The sequence below is a fragment of the Lynx rufus genome, unplaced genomic scaffold (assembly GCF_022079265.1).
Source record: "Lynx rufus isolate CCGP_SWC_20201006 ecotype Redwood Valley unplaced genomic scaffold, mLynRuf1.p SCAF_7, whole genome shotgun sequence".
Lineage (NCBI taxonomy): Eukaryota > Metazoa > Chordata > Mammalia > Carnivora > Felidae > Lynx > Lynx rufus.
The window spans coordinates 71,778,242-71,803,241 of NW_025814889.1; the positions used below are offsets into that span (position 1 = coordinate 71,778,242).

At 39.8% G+C, this 25,000-nt stretch overlaps 1 protein-coding gene across 1 annotated transcript in view; it reads right to left on the reverse strand.

Moving 5' to 3' along the window:
* Positions 1–1,288: 1,288 nt before the first annotated feature.
* The window catches only part of NELL2 (neural EGFL like 2), a 363,516-nt gene continuing 339,804 nt past the window's right edge, over positions 1,289–25,000 (reverse strand). Inside the window, exons 20-22 of the mRNA XM_047066347.1 lie at positions 18,159–18,652; positions 17,901–18,076; positions 1,289–1,452 (exon numbers count right to left, since the gene is read on the reverse strand). Coding sequence (XP_046922303.1) covers positions 1,289–1,452; positions 17,901–18,076; positions 18,159–18,652 — 834 coding nt within the window. The remainder of the gene's footprint in view (positions 1,453–17,900; positions 18,077–18,158; positions 18,653–25,000) is intronic.

A 25,000-nucleotide genomic window follows, 5' to 3' on the forward strand; every position in this document is an offset into this window, starting at 1 on the left:
ATATATATATGTGTGTGTGTGTGTGTATGTGTGTGTGTGTGTGTGTGTGTGTGTGTAAATTGTGTGTAAATTGTGTGTATGGGGGGGGGGGGGAGATAGGGAGATAGCTCAAGCAAGCTCTGTGCTATCAGATCCCACAAACTGTGAGGTCACGACCTAAGACAAAAATCAAGAGTTAGATGCTTAACTGACAAAGCTAAACAGGTGCCCCAGGGAAATGCCATTTTCCATTTCAGTTCTCACCACTCCCCATCATTAATGGGAAGGCTCCCTGGGCCACACTGCTCAGGTGGAAGCATGGATGAGGCTGGAACTGTACCATTTCAATCCTCCCTTATCCCAGGGAGTCTCCAAGGAAGCTCTAGGGCGTCCCTGAGCCCAGCTTGACCACCCAAGATGCAATGGAAAAGAAGGACAGGCAGATCAGCATGGTCTGCACCCAAGCTCTCCCACTGAAAAGCTGAATGAATTTGAGCAAGTTATTTGTGCTTTGTAAAGCCTTAGTTTCCTCAAATATAATTACACAGCCCTGTAAAGCCGGAGAGATTAACAATATTTTCTTTGTACTGCCTGGTGTTGCAAAGTGAGCAATCGATAATCGGTAACCAACATTATTGTAACCACTGATGTTACTATCATTACTATTGTCTTATCTGTCTTGAGGAACCAAGGGGATGCCTTGCAATAGGATAGGAACTTTTTTTTTAATGTTTTTATTTTTGAGAGAGAGGGAGAGGAGGAGCAGAGAGAGAGGGGGAGAGAGGATCCAAAGCAAGCTCTGCGCTAACAGCAGAGAGCCCAATACGGGGTTCGAACTCATGAACCATGAGGTCACGACCTAAGCCAAAACCAAGAATTGGTTCCTTAACTAACTGAGCCTCCCAGGTGCCCCTGGGATAGCAACTTTTTAGAACTGATCTGTGGATATGGACCTACATCACATGGAGAGTTTACATGGAAAAGGCTTCCAAGTACCCTATCTTAGTATTTAACGGTGTGGAAACATTTCCAGAGGGGTTGAATAGACTTCAAATTGTATGCAGGGAGTGTATCCTGAAAGAATAATATGAGCCAGTGCTTCAGCTCAGCTCCAAAGATAAGTGTGTGCCACTGTGTGGTGTTACACAGGTTATCTTTGTTAATACAGACCTAGGGGAAATGAAGAGATTCTTTGAAGGTGTTTTATAGGAGAATTAAATGAGATAGCATTTAAGAGGCACTCAGAAGGGTTCTGGAGGAAGGCTACCTGAATGCAGTCTCCTTCTTCTCCTGAGGAACTCTAAACTGTTCACATCTTCAGCTCCAAGCAGCTGCTGGAACCTACTGGCAAGTGGTATAAATGAAGCCTTGAATTCTGCTGGGTCCTGAGAAAGAAACTGCAGGGGGCTTCCTCTCCTGTGGTCTGGGCAGACAATCGGTTAACAGCATTGAGCCTAAGGGTCAGAACTCCAGCTGGTGAACACAGACAAGATCTATGTACAAATCTCTAGGGGAAGGCCAGTACCAATCTTATATTACTAGAAAAGTACAGTGGACCTTCCGAATGAACAAGGAGCAAAAGATGGAATGAACAGCAAATTAAATGAAACAGCAATAATTTTTTTAAAGAAATAAAGCAAACTGTGAGATAAAATAACCAATAACCTAAAAAGGAAGGCATACACTTAGTATATTAATTATATTATGTGTAAGTGAAAGATTTAAAGACAGAAACTGTCAGATTGTGTTAAAAACAAAACAAAAAGGACTTTTATATTGTTTATAAGCAACCTGCACAAAATAAAATAATAATAAAAATATTTTATAAGAAAGGAGACAAACAGGTAAAGGAATACCAGGCAAATGCAAACAAAAAGCAGGAACAGTGATATTAAAATCACTCAAAATGGGATTTAAGAATAAAGGCACTAAAAAGGTTAAAGAAGAACATTGTGTCATGGGGGTTTCGGCAGGAAAGAATTAAGAGAATGATATTTCAATAAATGATCAACAAGAATTTTCCAAAATTGATGAAAGACGTGAAGCCACTTACTCAAGAATTGCTAGGAACCCTATAAGTAGTAAACCACATCATACCAAAACTGCTTAAAAACAAAGACAAGACAAAAGTGCTTAGCCAGACAGAGCCATATTTCAGCTATCTTAATATAGCAAAGATGTGATAGAAGCCAGAAGACAATGGAATATGTTTCACAAAAGAAAATAGGAAGAAATGGGAGGGGAGGGAAAATGAAGATGCAAAGTTCTAAGGTTGTAGCATTGCCAGGGAAGTGGGAAAAAGTCATCATTTTTATTATACTGAAATAAGTTTTCTCACTGGATATAAAAGGAAAAAACAAGTACATGCTGCTTACCAGGAAAACATTAGACCTAAGATTGAAAACACAGGGTAGGAAAAAGATCGGCCATACAAATATTTAAACAGTAGTGAGGGGATCCCCATCAGTGTAAGATGGTAAGAAAAGGGGCATTATTAAAGATGAAGAGAGACATTCCATAAGGACATATATAAATCTACCAGGATGTAGAACAATGCTAAATGTATATGAATCTATAATATTGTTAGGACAGACCACAGCCACCAACTTGGCTGGACCCCACTGACTAGGAATTTCAGATGGAAGCAGGGTCATGCGTAGGGTATACAACTTAACTGCTAGAGGTCTCTGGTTCTCTATCCCCCTAACATGAATTACTTTGACATCTGGGCAATGGCTAATGGTCACTATTATTCTGTTTATATTTTTCAGACTAGTTAGAAACCTAGTGTGGAGGCTAAGAAACCCTGGTCCTGACTGATACTAGGTAGTAAAATTTTAAGTTGCAACCAGACCCTGTGATTTCTGGTGAAGAGGTTAAGGAGATTACACAAAGATATTACCCTTGCATTTAACCAACTTACACTCTGGGGATGGCCAACCTATAAAAGCAACTAAAACACAAGGTTATGATAAATGTCATTAGAAGGGAGGAGCAAAAGTATGCATGGCTTGGGATGCTAAGTGTCATAAAGAGAGTTACAAATAAAAGCAAAGCTCAAGTATAAGAAAATGAATTCAAAGTCTCTAATTCAAATGCAGAGTGAAAGAAACTCAAGATTTTACTTCACGTCCGGTGCCAGAATTGCCACGAAGCTAAAATGCAATAACAAATCTCCATGGGTCCTATTAGTCAGGGCATCACACATCCTTGATCCTTGCGTTTAAGTATAGTTTGAGATCTATTTTTTAAATAATGGCTTAACAAAAGAAATATGCAGATCAAATTGTAAAATGTGAAAATTTCTGTGAGACCCTCACTTCATGCCGCTTTCTGTGGGAACTGCCTTGCTTGGTGGAGGAGTCAGAGTTTTTCATTCTCTGCTGAGCCTTCAGGTGGCATCTCTTTGGAGGGGATGAAAACACAGAGCTCCCACTGCCTTCAAAGAAAGCATTGCCATGGTGAGTCATCTCAACAGAACAAAAACAATGCAGTTGAGACAAGCTGCAGATTCCCAAATAGCATCTTACCAGCCCCTCCATGTAAACACTGCAGGGAAGAAATCTAAAGAAAGCACCAGAGAGTTCTGAAAATGACTGACACAATAATTATGCTACTTAGGGGTGCTTGGGTGGCTCAGTCAGTTAAGTGTCCGACTTCGGCCCAGGTCATGATCTCATGGCTCGTGAGTTCCAGCCCCGTGTCAGGCTCTGTGCTGACAGCTCAGATTCTGGAGCCTGCTTGGGATTCTGTGTCTCCCTCTCCCTCTGACCCTGCCTGGCTCATGCTTGCATTCTCTCTCTCTCTCTCTCTCTCTGCCAAAAATAAATAAACTTAAAAAAAAATAATAATGATCCTATTTAATTACCATAGTACCTGAAGTAAGCTAGGCCCAAAATGACCCCAATATCTCCCTTTTTCGGTCTATCCGAATATAAATCAAGCCAATGGCTCTCAGTTTAAGATACAGCTTTATATTCCCTGCACAAATGGCAAGCCAATTGAAAGTACTTGTTTCCAGGGGCACCTGGGGGGTTCAGCTGGTTAAGCATCAGACTTCAGCTCAGGTCATAATCCCCACAGTTTGTGGGTTCAAGCCCCATGTAGGGCTCTGTGCTGACAGCCTGGAGCCTGCTTCAGATTCTGTGTCTCCCTCTTTCTCTGCCCCTCCTCCACTCATGCTCTGTCTCTCTCTGTCTCTCTTTCTCTCTCTCTCTGCCCCTTCCCCCCCCCCATTTTCTCTCTTAAAAATAAACACTTAAAAAAATTAAAAAAAGAAAATATTTGTAGAAGTTACGTCCAGAATAAGATCAGAAAATAAAATTAAGTTCTTTTTAGTGTCAGTCTTTAAAAATCTTTTCAGCTTGCTTAGGGAATATTAAAATTTGGATGAAGAATCAAAACAAAACAAAAAAAAGACTGTCAATGTTTACCGTGTATATCGGTGAGTCAATAGAGGGAAAAAGGGATTAAAAGTTAGCTTAGTTGGGGCACCTGGGTGACTCAGTCGGTTAAGCGTCTGACTTCAGCTCAGGTCATGTGCTTGCGGTTTGTGGGTTCCAGCCCCAAGTCGGGCTCAGCTCTCTGTGCCAAGCCCGCTTCGGATCCTCTGTCTCCCTCTCTCTCTGCCACCCCACCCCGACTCTCACGTGCTCTATCTCTCAAAAATAAATATTTTAAAAAATTAGCTTAGTTAACCAGGCAAGATATTTTCAGAACTATGAGTTCTGATGTGTGTGTGCCCTGACAAATAAATTGAAGACATACTCTATGCCAGGCACTGACAATTACTAGGAGTACAACAATGAACAAAACAAAGTCCCTAATCTCAGGAAGCTTAACTTCTAGTTGAAAACACACAATAATTATATACTATAATATATAAAATGTTGGGGAAAGACCAATGCTTAAAGAAGGAATAAAGCAGGTAATAGAGATAGGGAGTGTTAGAGAGTGAGGGAATGGCTATTTTGTATGTAGGTGGTCAAAGAAGGTCACAGTGATAAGGTGATATTTAAGGAGAAACATGAGGAGGTGAGGGAACTAGCCAGCAGGCTACCTGGAAGACCAGCACAGGACCAGAAGTCCAACAGAGGGCACAATAAGTTGAAATAAGCTGGGATATGCTCAGCATGTTTAAGGAACAACAAGGAGGCCACTGTGGCTAGCCAGAGCAGACTGATAAAGGTGGTGAATAGTAAGGGAGTAAGAGATGATGTCAGAAAAGGAATGGGAGAGGGAACATCACAAAAAGTTTTCTTGTCTGTGGTAGGAAATTTGGCTCTTCTTTTGAATGAATCCTTTGGAGGATTTTGAATGGAAGAGTGGCATAACTTACATTATAAATGATCATCCTGGTTGCCCTATGGAAATCAGACAAAAGTGAGGTAACAGCTGAAGTTGGGAGACCAGGAATGTAGAAGGTTATTGCAACAATTCAGGCAAGGGGTAATGGTAGCTTAAACCAGTACGATAATGTGTTATGGCCACTCCACAGAAACGGGATGCACCTCCATGCAAAATCTGGTTCATACGTCAAGACTGATGACCACACACACACACACACACACACACACACACACACCCCAAAAGGGCAGGAAAAGGTTTGTTGTTCATATAACATGGCTTTGTTGGAGAACAGGATAGACCTCCTAAGATGGCCCAAAAATGGCCTGGGAGAGCAGGAAAAGGAGTCACTTAAGGGTCTATGGTGCTTAGGAAGTGGGGCTCGATGGAGAGTTCCCACACACAGTTTCAACCTCCCACTGGTGTCTAAGACAGGAGCACCTGGTGCTTTCTCATCAGCTTTCCTGGATGTGGGGCAGAGGACAGGAGGGAAAACTGTAAGCAGGCCAACACCCAGAATGGAATCAGATTCTTTATCATACGATGGTAGAAATGGTAAAAAGTGATCAGATTCTAGAACTGTGTTTATGACCGAGGTGTTAATATTTACACCTGGAATGGGATTTGGGGTGTCAGAGTAAGAGAGAAGCTAGGGATAATTTCCTCTCTCACTATATTTTGGCAAATAAAAAACCTAAAAGATCTAAAATATCAATAATAAAGTTCTGTTACTTGCTCATGAGGTTTTCTCTCCCACTTCTATATTGAAGGCTTTATTTAAATATAAAGACCATGTCCTTTACTTCTCTTTAATCCTCTTCAGCCTCCCCAACCATTTTCACTAGAAACTAGGACAGTGCTCTGCAAGCATGAGTGTTAAAAAAATACTTATTAGTTGAAAAGATTTCCAATGATATAGTATTAGAGTATTATGTTGACTTAAAACTACATGCTATTTTGCTTATCACTCAAGTCAAACACTGACTTTAAATGACATTCTCTTAAATATCCTAAATGACAAAACTGGGATTTCATATCATTATTTATCACAGATATACTTAAATATCTGGGGTACAATAAAGAATCTCTTACTTACAACTTTTATTTCAAAAGTGACCTTTTATTATTTTATAGCTAATTAAGAAGGCAGCTGTGTTATAATAAAAGTGTCCTAAAATAGGAACCTAGAATTCTGGGTTATATTCCCATTTTTGCCATAAACCAAGGATATGTGTGGCCCTGGGTACAGGGGTTCTCTTTTCTGAATCTCATCAGCAAAATGAGGGAGCAGGATTCAATAATTCCCAAGATTATTCTTTGAGTGGCACTATGTTAGTACTGACAGCAAATGTGAAGGTTTTAAGAACACTGGAACGATAGCATGGATTCACACAATATATTGGAACAAAACCCTTCACCTTTGTCTTGTCATGTACAAGTGAAATGGTTTTATGGTTGGAGAAATACAGAGGAAACATGTAGTCCCCAAGTTAAAATACTTTATGAGAACTATTTTTAATGTCTTTTCTAGGGGCGCCTGGGTGGCTCAGTCAGTTAAGTGTCTGACCACGGCTCAGGTCATGATCTCATGGTTCATGGGTTTGAGCCCCCATCAGGCTCTGTGCTGACAGCTCAGAGCCTGGAGGCTGCTTTGGATTCATTCTCTCTCTCTCTCTCTCTCTCTCTCTCTGCCACTCCCCCACTGGTGCTCTGTCTCTCTCTCTCTCTCTCTCTCTCTCTCTCTCTGTTCCTCCCTCACTCACACTCTGTTGCTCTCTCAAAAATAGACATTAAAATTTTTTTAAATAATCAAAAAATGTCTTTTTTAAATGACCATGTATGTCTCTTATAGAAAATAAGAAAAATACTAAACAGTATTGAGAATATTAATGAAAATTAATAGAATGGATTTGGTTCTGCATTCCCAATCTCTTGAAATTCAGAAAGAAGGTCAGTAAAATATATGTTATTAAAATTTAACTTTCAAATACATACCTACAGTCAAGTGTTTTATAGGATACTCTTTTAAAACAAATATAAACTACCTAAAATCACATTGGCCCTGGATACTTTAAAACTGTAACTCAACCTTGTCTTTTTGACAACTTAAGATGCACTTTCAGAATTGATATAATCTGATTTAGAAAAACAGTTCTGTCTCAGAGACAGTACAGCTTATTCCCACCAAAATTACTCTCTTAAATGTTGCCAGTGGTGATTTTCTATAGCCAATGCTCTATGGAAGAATTTCAGCCTTCATTTTGCTCAATGCCTGACAAATTTGGTGATTACTTTGATAATTCAGTTTCCAACTCAAGTCCCATCATGCCTTGTGTTATCGTTGTTTTTCATGGACCTGTCCGTGTTGCCACAGATAGCTTTTTGGAGACAGAGTCTGTGGCTGCTCATCCTTGTATGCCTAGAACCTTGCACAGTGCTTAGCACGTGAGAAGATTTCAGCAAATGTTTGCTGTACTAAATCAACGGGTTCTGTCCAAAATCAGTGATTGGAAACTGAACCAGCAAAATAAAATCTAGTCTTTTGCTATCATGTGGGCTAAGTGATTGCAATTTTGAGATTACAAACACTAAGTTGTGGGAACCTGGGTGGCTCAGTCGGTTGAGCATCTGACTTCGGCTCTGGTTATGATCTCGTGGTTCACGAGTTCGAACCCTGTGTCAGGCTCTGTGCTGACAGCTCAGAGCCTGCAGACTGCTTTAGATTCTGTCTCCCTCTCTCTCTGCCCTTCCCCGTTTGCACTCTCTCTCTCAAAAATAAACAAACATTAAAAAACTGTTTAAAAAAAGAAACACTAAGTTGGGTTATAGAAGAGCTACTTCAATATTTACTAAAATGGAAAATATTTTTGCATAAGAGAGAAGACTGGGAAATTTATCAGCAAATGTGAACACAGAGATGGCATCTGTCTCATGGAAATAGGAAAGAATCAGTGAGGGCTGGAAGCCATATTAGAGACAGGTGAATATCAGTCTTGCACTGCAGCTATGAAAGAGTTTCTGTAGATTCATAAACGATTCTTAGAAAAAAAAGATAGTTTTCATGTATTTTACTGTTGTTTAATTTTATCTACCTTAGAATCACTGGCAATTCTTAAAAATTCCAACTTCAATTGTGTGGAAGACTAATAAAGTCAAGATTTTTTTTGGTTTGTTTTCTATTACTGGATCACAGTTTTATTTTTTTATTTTTAAATATTTATTTATTTATTAGAGAAAGAGAGAGAGAGCAAGCAGGGGAGGGGAAAAGAGTGGGGGACAGAGGATCCAAAGCGGGCTCTGCACTGACAGCAGCAAGCCTCATGTGAGGCTCAAACTCATAAACTATGAGATCATGACCTGAGCCAAAGTGGGACGCTCAGCCAACTGAGCCACTCAGGTGCCCCTGGATCACAGTTTTAATGAACGAATAGCAGCAATGATGATGGAAGTGAGGGAATCCTAGCAGATAGATACAAGTCATGGAGTTAGACAAAACATTGCATGGAGATCCATGTCCCAGAGCTCCTCTCTATTCAAACCTTGAGAATTCCATGTTTGATTATAAGGATCAGCAAGTGGGGCTGATAGGAACAAAATAAAATTTCCTCATATCAGAGCTTATCTTGATTTGTGTAATCTACTTCTTATGGCTCTTACACCTTGACGGCCACCACCGATCATCAGCACTACCAACATTTCTGGGGCCAATCTTACCTTAGGTACAGGGATGTACACACTAGCCCAGTGCTCTGGGACTCAATTTTAAGTCACCTAATCAAAACCTGAATCTAAACGTGGCTGGGGATTTTGGTAACTTAGATTTTGGTCTTATCACTAAGACAGATTCCACTTGAGCACCCAGTTAATTGTTAAGGGGCTTGGAAAACCAAAGCTGTGCAACACTAGGCTTGGCGTTCTGATGGAAGGTAACAGTCATTTCTGGAACATAATTCAAGGGAACAGCAGTAGACAAATATTAGCTCAAAGCAACACATAAGGCAAAAAATAGGGTCACAGAGTAGCCTACCCAGTTGGCAATGCATAGAGATAAGAATCATTGTGTTCAGAGATTTAGGCTAGTATGCAAAATTCCCGACTACTTGAGTTCATGCTTATTTCTAGACCCTAGATCCTTTTTTTTTTCTTTAATATATCATTCTAGCCCCGAGGCAAGACAAGGCTCTGGAAGCTTCACCTTGATAAAAAGCAATAACTCCTTTAGACCTGTATTAGACTAATTCATTATTCAATAAATCTGTATCGCCTATGTATTGAATTCCTTATATAATTATAAGTGATTGTCAGGCACTGTTGTAGGCAATGTGATAATAAAGCAGATCTCCACCTACAGGAGCAGTGGTTAAAGGGCTTACTGTGATCCCTGGTCCTTTGATGTGTGTGTGTTGAGTTGGTGGGGGGAAAGGGTGGACTTGAGTAGCAGTAGGCAATAATACTTCCTGTCCAAATGTCAATCAAGAAAACTCAACAGTATCTTGATGCCATTAACGAATCTTCTCATAAACACATTCCTATATGATGAAAAAACAGGTTTCTAAGATATCCACATTGATGCTGGTCTAGAATCCCCTACTGTATAATGCTGTTGTTGATATCTTATTTTTTATTAGTCAAAGCTTAAAGAAACAGAAACACTTTGGAGTTTTTTAAAGCAGAAACTGACGTGAGTCAGAGAATTAGATGCTTACAGAATAGTTGGAAGTTAGGTAGTTAGTTAGTAGTTTCCTGTTTGTGCCTCCAGGAACAGTTTTAGAATAATAGGTCATCCCTGGAACTATGCCAGGAAAAAGGAACACCGTTAGTGCCTCCGAAATGGCCACGAAAGAACGGATGATGGACACTGAAACATTATCTGAGAAAAACTATGACAACAATCATGTTTGAGAAAAGAAATGGATAACAGAGGACAGAAAGATGGCTTCTACTTTACTTTTGCCTTCCAAATTTTCTGCAAGTGCATCTAAACAGTGGAATCAATTTGCAGCCAGAACCCTAGCTGCAAGAGAATCTAAGAAGGTAAAATTGAGAGGCTGTGTGATCCAATTCTTATATCCAACATACTATTTACCATTCAAGGTAAATCTAAGAAAGTGCACTCCTGGGTCTTCATCATACCTAATGCATCAGAAATTCCGGGCACAAACGCTGACATGTTAGCAAACACCCTGAGTGATTCTCATGCTTAGGAACATTTGGGTGACATTAATTAGAATTATCAGGATGAGATCTTGGATACACAGTCATATTATGCAAATTAGGAAGATATTTTTTAAACAAGGGATTTTTAAAAGAAATGTTAAGCCACACTTATAATTTAATCTTATGAACATGACTGTACTCTGTCTGAATAAGAAAGTGAAATGCGTATCACTTTAGGTAATTGTTCATTTTGCAATGCCAAAAGGAAGAAAAAAAAATTCTCTCAGTGTTTTGCTCTCTCTAGTTCCTCATGTAATGGGGACAAATATTGACTGTTTGGTGGCTGCATTTTATACAGGAGTTTGCCTAGTGTTCTCTCTGGGGATATTTCAAAGTAATGTCCCATGTAACCTCAAAATTTATTCTTTTCTAGTTTGCAAGCACAGAACAGTTTAAGAGCAATTTCTCATTTAGGACAGAAAAAAAACGCATGTTCTTTCTTTATCTGAGCAATGAATTCCATTGAACAAATTATTGCATGTGGTTTCTGATGATTTATTGATTTAAATGTATTAAACTGCTCAATTAAAAAATAAGTGGGAATTTATAATTCAAAGTGAAACATCAAATCAACCTTACATATAACCTTGCTCACAGTGCCTTAAACAATGTTGGCTGGATTAATGAAAGATGAATTCCCTGTGCTGATTTACTTTGCTAAAATAATGCATCTGTAGTCATTTCCTAAAGTGACTTAAGTATTTCCTAGAAGTACTCATGGTTTCTGAGGTTTCCTTAAATGTGAGTCTCAATCATATAATTAAGAGATTGTTTTAGTCATAGTAACACTGGCTGCTGTTAACAGACAACTCACAAATCTTGGTGGCTTACCACAGTAAAGGGTAATTTCTCATTCATGTCATGATCCAGTTGAGGGTTCAGTGGTAAGCCTTCCTCATTAGTGATTAGGAATTCCATCTCCTTGCATCTAATGACCCCACCATCTTCCAAAGCATGGTTAGAAAATATTTTCTGTAAAGGGCCAGACAGTAAATATTTTAAGATTTGCCAGTCAAGGGCAAAAATCAAAGCTATTATCTAGATATTTATGTAACACAAGAGAAAACAAATTTCACCAAATGTTACTTTGATGAAATTCAAAATAGTAACAAGTTCCTATGTACAGCTCTTTGTAAAACATGTCTACTGATGTAAAAAATGAAATTATTTTGTTGGGGGATATACTTTTGCTTCATGGAGGTTTAAAATTAGTTTCCTTATTATAATGTTGCAAAAGTTCATCAATTAATGCTGATATATAATGAGATGTTTTTCACATTTTATCTTTTCACAAGGATAAGTTTTGCCAATATAGGTATCAATCCATGAGTGTTTGATTTTAATTTACCATATTCTTCTCTTGAAAGGCATTTTCAGGATACTATTAGATTTTCTCTTGCCTTTTAACCTGTCATTACATTGCAGACTAATCACTTCTGATTGAAGGTTAGAAGGCAGCTCCTCAATTGAATGATTATATGGATTTTGAAATATGAAAATTTCTTTTGTACTTGCATTAAGAAACCAAAAAAAAAATTGTGGGAACAGTTGTTTGAGCTGGGAAAACATATCACTGAAAATTTCTATGGGATTGGAGATTTGGGGTTTTGTTTTAAATTTACAGCACAGACTGGGGCACCTAGGTGGCTCAGTTGAGTAAGCATCTGACTTAGGCTCAGGTCATGATCTCACAGTTTGTGGGTTCGAGCCCTGCGGTGGTCTCTGTGCTGACAGCTCAGAGCCTGGAGCCTGCTTCAGATTCTGTGTCTCCCTCTCTCTCTTACCTGCCCCTGCTCATGCTCAGTCTCTCTCTCTCAAAAATAAATAAACATTAAAATAATTAAATTTATAGCACAGGAAGTAAATAAAACAGTTCAACATCATTTGTGACTCAAAGAACATTAATTGTTATGGAAATGACCTCATGCAGTATGTTTTCCACATGTAAGTGCTATTTTGCCTTGAAATTTTAGGTTGAATTCACTAAACATTGTCAGTACTACGGAAAAAAAACGTTGATTTCCAAAGTTATTCAGTATTTGATAACTGGCTGAGTACAGTTTTTTTCTTCAGAAAAATTTCCATTTTGACTCTGTTTTGACAATAAAATACTAACATTGCTAACCCATCAAACTGTTGTGGTAGGGCAAGTCAGGATATCCAGCTTCTGTTCTTAAAAAATTCCTGGAACTGATGATGGACAGAGCCATGAGATCAACTGAAGTACACTGTTGGCACTTGTGTTTCAATAGCACATGACAGATTCAAATATTTTCTGTAAAATCCCTGCTCATGAATAATAGAATGAAAAACCATAGGCTTTAAATACCTTATTTTTTCACTACTTTTGTGAATGTGTCCAACTAAGCCTTTCACTGGCCCGCACACATTTTGCCATCATCAGGTGTAATACATCTTAGCAGATTCTACCTCAGGTTGTGCTGACTAAATGTTTCCTTAATGCCTCTGGAAATGTGTTCACCTGTAGTGGCTTCATTAAGATGATTCAGTAGCTTTAAACTTGGCATCAAATAAACAACTGAATAGTGTAGATAACATTTACTCATCAAGAACTAAGATAAACTACTTAAAATTATTTGCCTTGTTTTTTACAATCAACTAGCAATGTTGTTCCCAATATCCTCCACAATTTGAACTATTCTCATCAGAAGAGTAAGAGTTTTGAATTCATTTTCTCTAGATACATTCCTTTAGCTTCTCCAACACAATTTAGTTAACTACATCAGTAAGTACCCTCCTTTGCTTGGCCAGCAAATGGGCCCCTGGGAAACTTACTTAGGTTACAGCCTCATTGTTTGTTTTTCTTTTGGGAAGAAAGTCTATGTTGTGAAAAGACATTTTGTTTTAATTTTCTTAACTTCCTGCACATTGCTTTCCTGTCAGTTGGAAATATTTAATTGTCTGGTAATATTTATTATCTGGTATTATCAATACATATTGCATTAGTTTCCTTTTGCTGTTATAACAAAATACCACAAACTTAGTGATTTAACACAACACAAATTTAGTATCCTACATATCTGGAGGCTAGAAAGCTAAACAGAATCCTCCTGAACTAAAATCAAGGTGCTGAGGGGGCTGTGTTCCTTCTGGAAGATGTAGGGGACAACCTGTTTCCCTGCCTTTCCTAGCCTCTGCAGGATTCCTGAATTCCTAAGTTCATGGTCCCCAGCCAGCAATCTTATCACTCCAACTTCTGTTTCCATCATCCATTTCTTACTCTATCTTTGGCTGTCCTGCTTCCTGTTTTATAAGAACCACTCTGATAACATCAGGACCTCTAGGATAATAATGGCCCCAATGTCTTCCTGGAATGGTAAGATTCCAAACTGAACAGCTGGAACTGCAGGCCTGCTGTTACAGGATTTTAAACGAAACAGTTTAAAACATCTCTTATGTTGCTAGTATAAAGGGCCATTTTATGTCATGTTGGCATAAACCTTTTTATAAAAGGGGAAGTATTTCTAATGGTGTTTCAATATTGGTGCTGATACAAAGTAAGTTATTGCTTTGCACTAGGTGGTTTGGCCACTGAAAGAATACTGTATTGCCAGGGAAACAATCTTATTTCTTTAGACAACAAATTTATGTTTTACCAAGTTCTTCGCTTCTGTTCATTGATTTCTAATTGCATTTATGGTTCAGGCTGGGAATTGAGAAGTTATTTGTAGTAGGATAGGTAAACCTCATCATATTATATAAAATGCACTGAGCTCAACTGCTGTATTAAAAAAAAAAAGCACTTTAAATCCCTCTTTATAAACACTAAAGTAAAAAAAAAAAATATGCCTTTCTGGGTTGTAAACATGTGGTACTAATAGAATATTATATAGTCAGTGTTAAATAAAAGCCAAAACTGCAACATGCAGAAAATAGAATTTGGTTAATTTGTGGGCTCTTGTTTATTTTTGTCTTTAACACTTCTACAAACAAAATTCCTGGAACAGATTAGTATATTCTGTTAAAAGACTTACAGTGACCCATTTTGCTTACACTGTTGCATCACCAGGGACTCATACTGAGCCCATGACCTGCTGGTGTGTGTATATATTTACAAAAACAAAAACAAAAAAAACCCATTCATTGGGATACAAGATAGCAGTCACAAACTGAAGACTGCAGCTTGTTGAGGTGCTATATACCCTGAGTCCCAAAGTTGGTTCCAGTGGGTCTTAGTGCTTTTGTGACAGGATTTATTCAGACCACTCTTCATTTGATGTAACAAAATGCCATTAACCCAAATATTTGTAAATAAAGTTCTAGTGTATCCAGATTAAATTTTTAAAATCTCTCTCCATCTCAAGACCCTTAATTTCACAGCATCCATAAAAACCTTTCTGACATGTAAGGACACATTCACAGGTTTGAGGAATGAGGATGTGGACGTCTTTGGGAGAGGGGGGTATTATTTTGTTAGACCCCAGCTAGAAGGTTATGGTACAAAAAACACAATGCTTTGCCATATAATTTGATAATAAAATAATCATACTCCATTTGGCCTTAAAAGTGCACCATGTGAAGTTCACTTTTCTCATTTTCTGTGTTGACTTAATGAGTATGCAGTAAGAGTAAAAGACTAAAATGCCACAGTACAATGCTATGCACAGCCTTCCAAATACTATCCAGTTATAACTGCATCACTGTGGCATATAGTGTACTGAGTCATCAGGGTGCAGCAATAAGAGGGCCAAACACACACGGCCTCTGTTGCAACCACTCAACTGCGCTACTGAAATGCAAAAGCAGGTACAGCTAATATATAAATGAGCGTGGATGTGTTCCAATAAAATTTATTTATGACATTGTGATTCAAATTTTATATAGTTTTGAATGCTGTGAAATATTCTTCTGCTTTTTTAATAACTGTAAAATGTACAGCCATTTTAGTTCCTGGCTTGCACAAAAGTAGGCAGTGAGCCAAATTTGGCCTGTGGGCTATGGTTTCCTAACTTTCTTCTAAGGTCTCAGATTCCTCTACTGCAGGAGGTTGTGTGAGGTGTGCCTGGTGCTAGACTACCTTATTTCTGCCCACATTCTATTAGCTAGAACTCAATTACCTGGTTATATCTAACCAGGCTGGGAAATACAGTTCTTCTGTGTGTTCAAGACAAGGGAACGTGGATATTGGTGAACATTTTTCTACCATAGCCTGCTCTTTCCAGTAACCAAGTTTTTATTTTATCCTTTTTCCACATATAGCTTATATTTACTTCTAAACTCCAGTTCAAAATCCGGAGTCTCGGGCAATGCATGTCCTTTAACCTGTGATATATATTTCCTCAGAGTTCTTCATAGTTCTGTGACCTATGAACTTAGTATCTGTCCCTGACATCCATCATAACAAACAGTTCCACCTGGAAAGAGTAAAAAGGGAAATACAGCAATTATTGGTCAGAGTTAATCCAGCTATACAAATATTGTGAAGGTTCCCAACCTGGAGAACAGAAGAACCTTGATTCTTCCCCAGGTCAGCTCTCTGTAAGGAACTCTTGCACATTATTCTCCATGGCCTCTCAACTCTACCCGTTGTAAGGCTCTTCCTTAGCTCGTATCCTCCTTGGCACAGCTGAAGCGTGTTGTGACTTCCTTGGGGATACAGAGTTTTGACAGTCCACTGTCTTTCTAAAGATTATTTTAATGCCTTCTAATTACAAGCGCCCTTGGAGCACCCTCATGGGTTTATGTGCCATGCAATTTCCTCATGAACAAAACTTCAAATTTGTTTGCTTTCAATAAGTACCATGTGCCTGGAACCACATCCAAAGATGCTTTCCAGACACTGATCTCAAATCAGCTTGATTTTATTGTCTAATTCCTCCACTTGTTTTTTTCTTAATTTAATGGTGGCTAAAAATGGCTATGAATGTGATGTTAGCTGAAAGACTTAATCCCTTTGTTCAACAGAGGTTTCTGGTCACTCAAAGCCTTTCTCAATAACATCACTTACTGTTTGGGACCTAGAGGATGCAGACATTTCCAGCCCTTTAATGGCCCACATTTTTAGATTTTTTTCTATTCTCTCTCATTTCTGCTTGCAAAGTGGACAACTCTCCTAGGCTCATTTCTTTCTTATAATACCCTGACAAATGCAGACGACACTGGTGAGGGTACACTAACTACTGCTAACACTACTCTACTAACACTGCTTTCTATCCTGTTTCACTAGCACTACCTATCAATAAGCACATGGTCTGCCTACCAAATTATTGCTGGCAACAGATTTTCGCAGATGTCTTTTCATAACACCTTCCTGATTTTCAGTCTCCTGACCACCTTCCTACTGATAAGCCATAGTCTTTAATTCCACTGGAAAATGTAGGCATTATTAGGCTAAGTGCTACAGCAGACAACTTAAAATCTCAGTGGCTTAAAACAATTACGTTTTACTTCTCATTCATGCCACAATCTGCTTTGGTATTCAGTCAGCAGCTAGCTATCTAAGCAGCCACTTAGACTCTACTCCGTGGGAGAAGATTTGAATGAAAAATTTAAGGCTCCAAACCTAAACATTCTGAGAAAATACTACAAGAGATGACTCAGGAATTTAGGTATAAGAGAGGAATTTAAACAATTCAGGAATATGTAAACCAAAAATTAGATCCACAGGAGGAACAAGAGTCACTAGATGGCAAGTTCCAGAGAACTGGGTCAAAGCTCTTAAACTATCTCATCAGATCCTCCTGTGGCTAGGATTGGTCAAGAAAGTCCAATCCACAGATTGCCATATATTGTCCACAGCTGTACAATCCAGAAGGTGGCAGAGAGAGGAAACCAGGTGGATGTCACTTCGTCCCTCCCAAGAGCAGCACAGCATGAATTGACCAGGCCCCAGAGAGGGAGAGTGCCTACTTTAAAAGTGGGAGCTGTCACTCTTTCCTTGCATTGTTCACCATGTTGACTATAACCCTGGGAGTTGGTTTAAAAGTTAGGAATACCTTTTCAATTCCTTTTGTTTTGTTTTGGAACTCACAAACGCATTTATATCAGGATTAGCTGTGTATTCGGTTCTATGCTGAACTTTCTTTGGTTTTATTTATTTTGCCGAGTCACTAGTCTCAGTGACTACCTACCTGGTCTCCTCGACAACCTTGCATGTTAGATATTAGTATCAATAAGAACTCACCATGTGTACCCATAGGTGTGGTCACCTTTCTCTCTCCCGGACTGGTCAGACCACAGAGGGACATTCATGGCCAATGAAACAGCTCTTCTGGCTCAGCAGAGGGCTCCCCGCCCCTCCTCCCTCCCTTGGTGGCAAGTGGAGGGGCAGTGGGGGTAGGCAGACTCTGGCAGGACCTGGCCCTCCTGTCTCTGATGCAGGGGCCACTCTCGCTTACCTCTTGGCTGTGGCTGTGAGTGGCCCTCCCTGTGGTGGGGAAGGCCCTGCTGCCACCCCGCGGCTTGTGGCCGAGGCAGTGGCAGCGTGTGGCCCCTGGCCCTCCGTGGTGCCGCTGCAGCGTTCCAGGTTGCCCTTCGGTGCTGCTTCCTTTTCCAAGGGCCTCCTAGGTCACCGCTGGCGGTGGAGTGTAGGCGGAGCGGGTGGAGCTGGTAAGACGGGCACACGTGTCCCCTCTGCGGGGCAGGCCGTGCTTTACCCGGTGGTCTGCACGCTGGGGTGTGAGTGTTTGGTGTGGGTGAGCCGGTGACGGCGCACTGGGCCACCTGCGGCCCACTGCTTTGTTCGTGTGGGCGCCTCGGCTCTCTTACTTGCTCTTACCGGAAATGCTTGGTCGTCCCACCAACACGCATGCGCCCTGCCAGACTTTAAGTAGCGCAGCGAGCGGCAGGAGCCTGAGGGGCGTGAACCTCCAGTCCTGCAGCTTGCGCCTCGTGTTCGCGGGCCACAGACCCGCTCCCCAAAACCTGGTCTCTGATCGTCTTTGTAGATGATTGGAGGGGTCGTCGCCAAGGTGAGAAAGCATTTGCTAGTCATGGGAGAGGGGCCTACCTTGGGGGTACCGGACTGCCCAACTGCTGCCCTTCTTCCCAGGCTAGTGGCCACCTGCGTGGCTATGGTTGTGTGTGGGCAGAACCCCTCTCCTTCGCAGGAGGGGTCCGCTGGCCCTGGAAGTGGGCCTGAAAGATGTTCCTAGGGAGAAATAAGTAAGAAAAAGAAGAACTCACTGTGTGAGTTCTTAGGATATATCCCCATTTTGGGGAGGCCTGGGTGGTCTTCACTTCCACTGAGGTCAGGATCTCATTTAGGGAGTTGGACCCCCACATGGGGATCCGTGCTGGCAGTGTGGAGCCTACTTGGGATTCTCTCTCTTTCCCTCTCTCTGCTCCTCCTCGCTCTTGTGCTGTATCTTTCTCTCTTTTAAGATAAAGCAATAAAACTTAAAAAAAAAAAGGATGTATACTCATTTTTAAGAAAGTGTGCCTCACCAAAATTTAGTTATTAAATGATAAAGCAGGGATATGAGCTCAGGTCCAACACAGTCTTGGTTTATCTTTTTTTTTTTTTTTTTTTTTTACAACTTTCAGATCTTTTAGAATATTTCAGAGAATTTTGGATAACTGGTCTTAATACCCCTCTAATAACCACAAGACACAGATAACTTTAAGGACAGAGACTAAAAAACAGATGCCTGCAAAGGCTGGCACTTTGGGTAAAGGCTTGGGGCCCAATGTTGTCCAGCTAGATGGAGAACGGCCCGCTAGAGGACAGTGGGAAGGAGTGGCCCTAAATAGACAATATTTTCTTAGAGTTTTATATAAAGATATGTATCTTTTATTTGCTACAAAGGAGGTGAATTCTGATGCTATTTCTGTTTTAGACTTTATGAAATCTAAATCTATTCCTCTCCTACAGTTTTGGTGGGTAGAAATCAGGTTGCTTTGCAATCTTTCCCAAACTTGTTTGAACTGACACCTCACGTTTCTTTGCAGGGCTTTGGCTGAAGAAGCACTCATGAGACCTCCCTCTGATACAGCTATCCAGAGGAGCTGGGACAAGACTAGATTTCCCAGAACCCTGGTTAGCTAGATTTGCACCTGCCTCGAGGCTCTGAAGGAAAATTTATGTGCTTGAAAAATAATGTATGCAATGGGTTCTGGAAGAGAAATGCAGGGAGTATGGCATATATTCACTAATGGGAAAGGATTGACTCATTTGGGGATCGGAAGAAATGAATATCTCTTGGGAAGAAAATTCAACAGGCTAATTGGTAGCAAACTAGTGGTATTAGGCTGCTGTTAGTGGCTTTTTGTAAAACCAAAAAAAAAAAAAAATACTGAAGCTCTTCTACCAGCCTCTTTGGAGAATAATAATATTACGAAAAATAGGTAATACTTATTGCATACTTACATTATGTTAAATACTGTACTAAATAGTCATGAATAAGCATGAAATCTTCACAAAAGCTTTATAAGGTAGGCAATACAGTTAACTCCATTTTATAAGAGAGCATACTTATGCTTACAGGATGATAAAAGATATCTGAGTTGGCCTTCCTGGGTTCTTAAGTGGCAATTATATGCACCCCCAGGGATTAAGGAAAATATACTCACTTTCCTCTAAATGTCAAATAAGGAAAGAAAATCCTAGATGCTGGATTTGGTTGGCTCTTTTATGCCTGGTGAATCTGTTTCTGGAGACTTAAGGTCTTAACATGTTCAGCAGTAAGACATTTGTAGATCTTTAGAAAGGCAGAGGCTTTTCTGTGGATATGGACCCTCAATTTTAATTGGTTTATGGTGAACGGGAAGAATGTTTGGGGGCTGAGGGAAGAAAGGGGCAAACTTGACTGGGGTGAGCAGCATGGCTACATGTAGATTTAGAGTTTTGCAAATGTGGGTCTCCTTCAGTCTGGATTTCCTAAAATGCTTTCGGGATTTTGATCATGAATTTCTTCTATGTTTACATATAAGAAATAGAAAAATAAGTCTGTTTGGGGCAACAAAATTTGCAATGCCCAATAGGCCATGTGCATTACTATCGGAGGTTTCCCATGGTATCTATAACTTAGAGCAGAAGTTGACAAACTATGGCCAGTGGGCCAAAAGTGGCCTGCCATTGATTTCTGCCAGTGCAATTTTATTGGGACACATCTATGTTCATTCATTTTGTATTACGCTGTAGAACATATGCTCTGTATTTATATATTAGGTCTACAACAGCAGACTTGAGTAGTTGCAACAGAGAATGTGTGCCTAAAATATTTATTTTCTGCCCATTAGGTGGGGGTTTAGATTCAAACCCACTTTTAGTCAACTCTCCAGACCCCAAGTGAGCTAAAACTTCTTTTTCTCTTCTTTAGTCTAAGGCCTGAGTTAGAAGCCAGCTTTAGGCAGAATGGGGTCCAAGATGGAGAAACAGGAACCTCCTGAATTCATGTCTTTCCATGGGCACAACAAATCTTCAGCTAAACACAGAGCAACTCCTTCTAAAAGAAACCCAGAAAAGAGCTGAGTAAATCCTACACCTACATCACCCACATTGAAACAGCTGGGAAAGGCTGAGACACACTTACTAAACCCCACCCGTGGCAGTACCATACAATTGAGAGGGAACTCCCAACTCCCAGCTCCTCCCCAAGGAGCACATCAAGCACCCCAACTTTTAAGACTCCCACCTGAGGGATGGGTCCCCCAAACACCTAACTTTAATGGACATAATGGCTTATGTCTTTTAAAACACACAAGACTGTAACAAACAAAGAAACACTTCTCAAGAGGACACACTAAGGCTGTATCCCCAAAGCTTATAGCAGAGGGAGCAGGCACAAGTCGTCCTTCTCTCAGTCCTTCCCAAAAGAGGCCTATCTGCATTTGTTAGAAGTTGTTGCTTCAGGGTCATGCTTCGAATTTAACAGGTACCTAGGGGCTGACTGCAGTCCTCCCCTGAGACCGGAAAAAAGCAGTAGCTATCACCCCTGCTCTGTCCCTTGAGCTCACCCCCAAATTGTCCATGTGTCCCTGGAAGGAGCTTGCATACATGTCTGGCACCCAGCATTTGTGGCTGCCACTCAGGGAAAGATGCCTAGATCACCTGGCTCTGAAAGCCAATGGGAATGACGTTCATGTGCCCCACAGGACTGCAGCAAACAAAGAAACAGGTCTTTTTTTTCTTAAGTTTATTTATTTATTTTGAGAGATAGAACACAACTGGGAAAGGGCAGAGAGAGAGGGAGAGAGTCCCAAGCAGGCTCAAACATGGGGCTCAAACCCACAAACCGTGAGATCGTGACCTGAGCTGAAATCAAGGGTTGGATGCTTAACCAACTGAGTCACCCAGGTGCCCCAAGAAACAGGTCTTAACCAGCTGTCTTCCCAGGGCTCAGCAGAGAGGAAGCAGACAGAAATGCCCTTCTCCCATTCTTTCCCTGAAAGAGGACTGTTTGTATACTTTAAAAGCTTCTTAGAGAGTCAGGCTTCTAATTTAACATTCATCCAAAGGATGACTATGATCCTCCCCAGAGGCCAGGGAAGTCTGTGAACACCTTCTATGTCTGTCCCCTACCCTAATCCTGAGGACCACTCCAAGTTGCCAGTATCTCCCTGGAAGGAGCTTATACACTTGTCTGGTGCTCAGCTTTTGCAGCTACCATTCAAGTGAAAGGCTCCTGGGTTGCCTAGCTCTGATAGCCAAAATGGCTTGCATTCATGTCTCACAAAACTGTAGCAAAGAAAGACACAGTTAATAACAGATTTAGGAGCACCCAACCTCCCCAAAAGGAAAACTTCAGGAAGCAGATGGCTTCACTGGTGATTTCTACCAAATATGCAAAAAATTAATGTCAATCCTTCTCAAAAAATCTTGCAAAAAATAGAAGAGGAAGGAATGCTTCTCAACTCATGAGGCCAGCACTATCCTAACACAAGGATGGTGCAGAAAAGAAAATTACAGGCTAATATCCCTGATGGACATAGATACAAAAAAACACAGTATTAGAAAATCAAATTCAACAGTACATTAAAAGGACCATACACCATGATCAGGTAGGATTTTTTTTCCAGGGAAGCAAAGGATGATTCAACATACACAAATTAATCAATATGACACCCCACCTTAATAAAAGAAGGATAAAATTCATATGATATCACAAAATCCAACATACATTCATAATAAGATTTTTCAACAAACTGGATATACAAGGAATGTATCTCAATGTAATAAAGACCATATAGGACAAGCCCACAGCTAACGTCATACTTAATGATGAAAAGCTGAAAACTTTTCCTCTGGATCAGGAACTAAACAAAGGTGTCCATTCTTGCCACTTTTATTCAACATAGTATTGGAGGGCCTAGCGAGAGCAATCAGGCAAAAAAGAAATCAAAGATACCTAAATTGGAAAGGAAAAAGTAAAATTGTTTTTGTCGGCAGATGAAATGGTATTATCTTTAAACTCCAAGGACTCTACCAAAAAAATGTTAGAACTAAGAAATGAATTCAGTAACATTGCAGGATACAAAATCAATATACAAAAATCAATTCTGTTTCTATGCACTAACAGTGAACCATCAGAGTAATTAGAAAATAATATCACTTACAATTGCATCAAAAAGAAAATACCTAGGAATATATTTAGCCAAGGAGATGAAAGACTTGTACACTGAAAACTCTAAGATGTTAACGAAAGAAATTGAAGAACATGCTTATAAATGGAAAGGTATTCCATGCTCATGGATTGGAAAAATTAACATTGTTAAAGTGTCCATACTACCCAAAGCAATGTACAGATTCAATGCAATTCCTATGAAAATTCCAATGGCATTTTTTACAGAAATAGAACAAACAATTCTAAAATGATATGGAACCACAAAAACCCACAAATAGCCAAAGCAATCTTGAGAAAGAATTGGAAGAATCACACTTCCTGATTTCAAAATATATTTTAAAGCTATAGTAATCCAAATAGTATAGTATAGGCAAAAAAACAGACATGTAGATTAATGGAATAGAAAACAGAGCCCAGGAATAAACCCATGCATATATGGTCAGTTAATTTATGACAAAGGAGCCAAGAATATATAATGAGGAAAGGACAGTCTCTTCAATAAATGGGACTGATAAACCTGGACAGCCACATGCAAAAGAATGAAACTGGACCCTATCTTATACCATACACAAAAAATTAACTCAAAATGCACTATGGTCTTATATTTAAACCCAGAAACTGTAAAGCTCCTAGAAAAAAACATAGGGGGTAAGAGCCTTGACATTGGTCTTGGCAATGACTTTTGAATTTGACATCAATGGCAAAGGCTGTAGTTTGACTCATCAAACTAAAAAACTTCTCCATAGCAAAGGAAACTATTAAGAAAGAAAAGGCAACCTACGGAATGGGAGGAAATATTTGTACATCACGTATCTGATAAAGTGTTAAATCCAAATTCTATAAAGAACTCACACAACTCAATAGCAACACAAAAATTCTGATTAGAAATGAATAGAAGAAAAATAAGGTAAAAACAGAGAGGGAGGCAAACCATAGGAGACTCTTGAAGACAGAGAACAAACTGAAGGTTGCTGGAGAGGAGGTATGTGGCAGATGAGTAAATGGGTGATGGGCATTAAGGAGGGCACTTGTTGGGATGAGCACTAGGTGTCATATGTAAGTGATGGGTTCTACCTGGAAAGCAATACTACACTGTATGTTAAGTAACTTGAATTTAAATAAATAAATTTTAAACAATGACATTTTTCCAAGAAAGAACCAAATAGACATTTTTCTAAGGAAGACATACAAATGGCTAACAAGTATATGAAAAGGCACTCAATGTCACAAGTCATCAGGGAAGTACAAATCAAAACCACACTAAGATATTATTTCGCACCTGTTGAAATGACTATTACCAAAAATATAAGAGATATTGGTAAGGATGTGGAGAAAAAGGAATTCTTGAGCACTGCTGGTGGGAAAGGTAAATTGGTGCAACCACTATGGAAAATAGTATGGTGGTTACCTAAAAAAATTAAAAATAAAGCTACCATATGATCCAGCAAACCCATTTCTGTGTATATATCCAAAAGAAATGAAAACAGAAGATGGGGCGCTTGGGTGGCTCAGTTGGTTAAGCATCTGACTTCGACTCAGGTCAAGATCTCATGGTTCATTGGTTCAAGCCCCATGTGGGGCTCTGTGCTGACCACTCAGAGCCTGGAGCCTGCTTCAGATTCTGTGTCTCCCTCTCTCTCTGCCCCTCCCTCGCTCACGCTGTGTCTCTGTCTCTTAAACAATAACCATTTTAAAAATTAAAAAAAAAGAAATGAAAACGGAAGAGATACCTGCACTCCCATGTTCATTGCATCATAATAACCAAGATATGGAAATAGTCTATGTGTCTGTCAATGGATGAATGGATAGAGAAGATATATCTATATCTGTATCTATCTATACAGGTGTCTGTATAGATAGATAGATAGATAGAAACAGATATATATATCCTCCAATCTTGTTCAGCCATTAGAAAGGCAATCCTGACATATGTG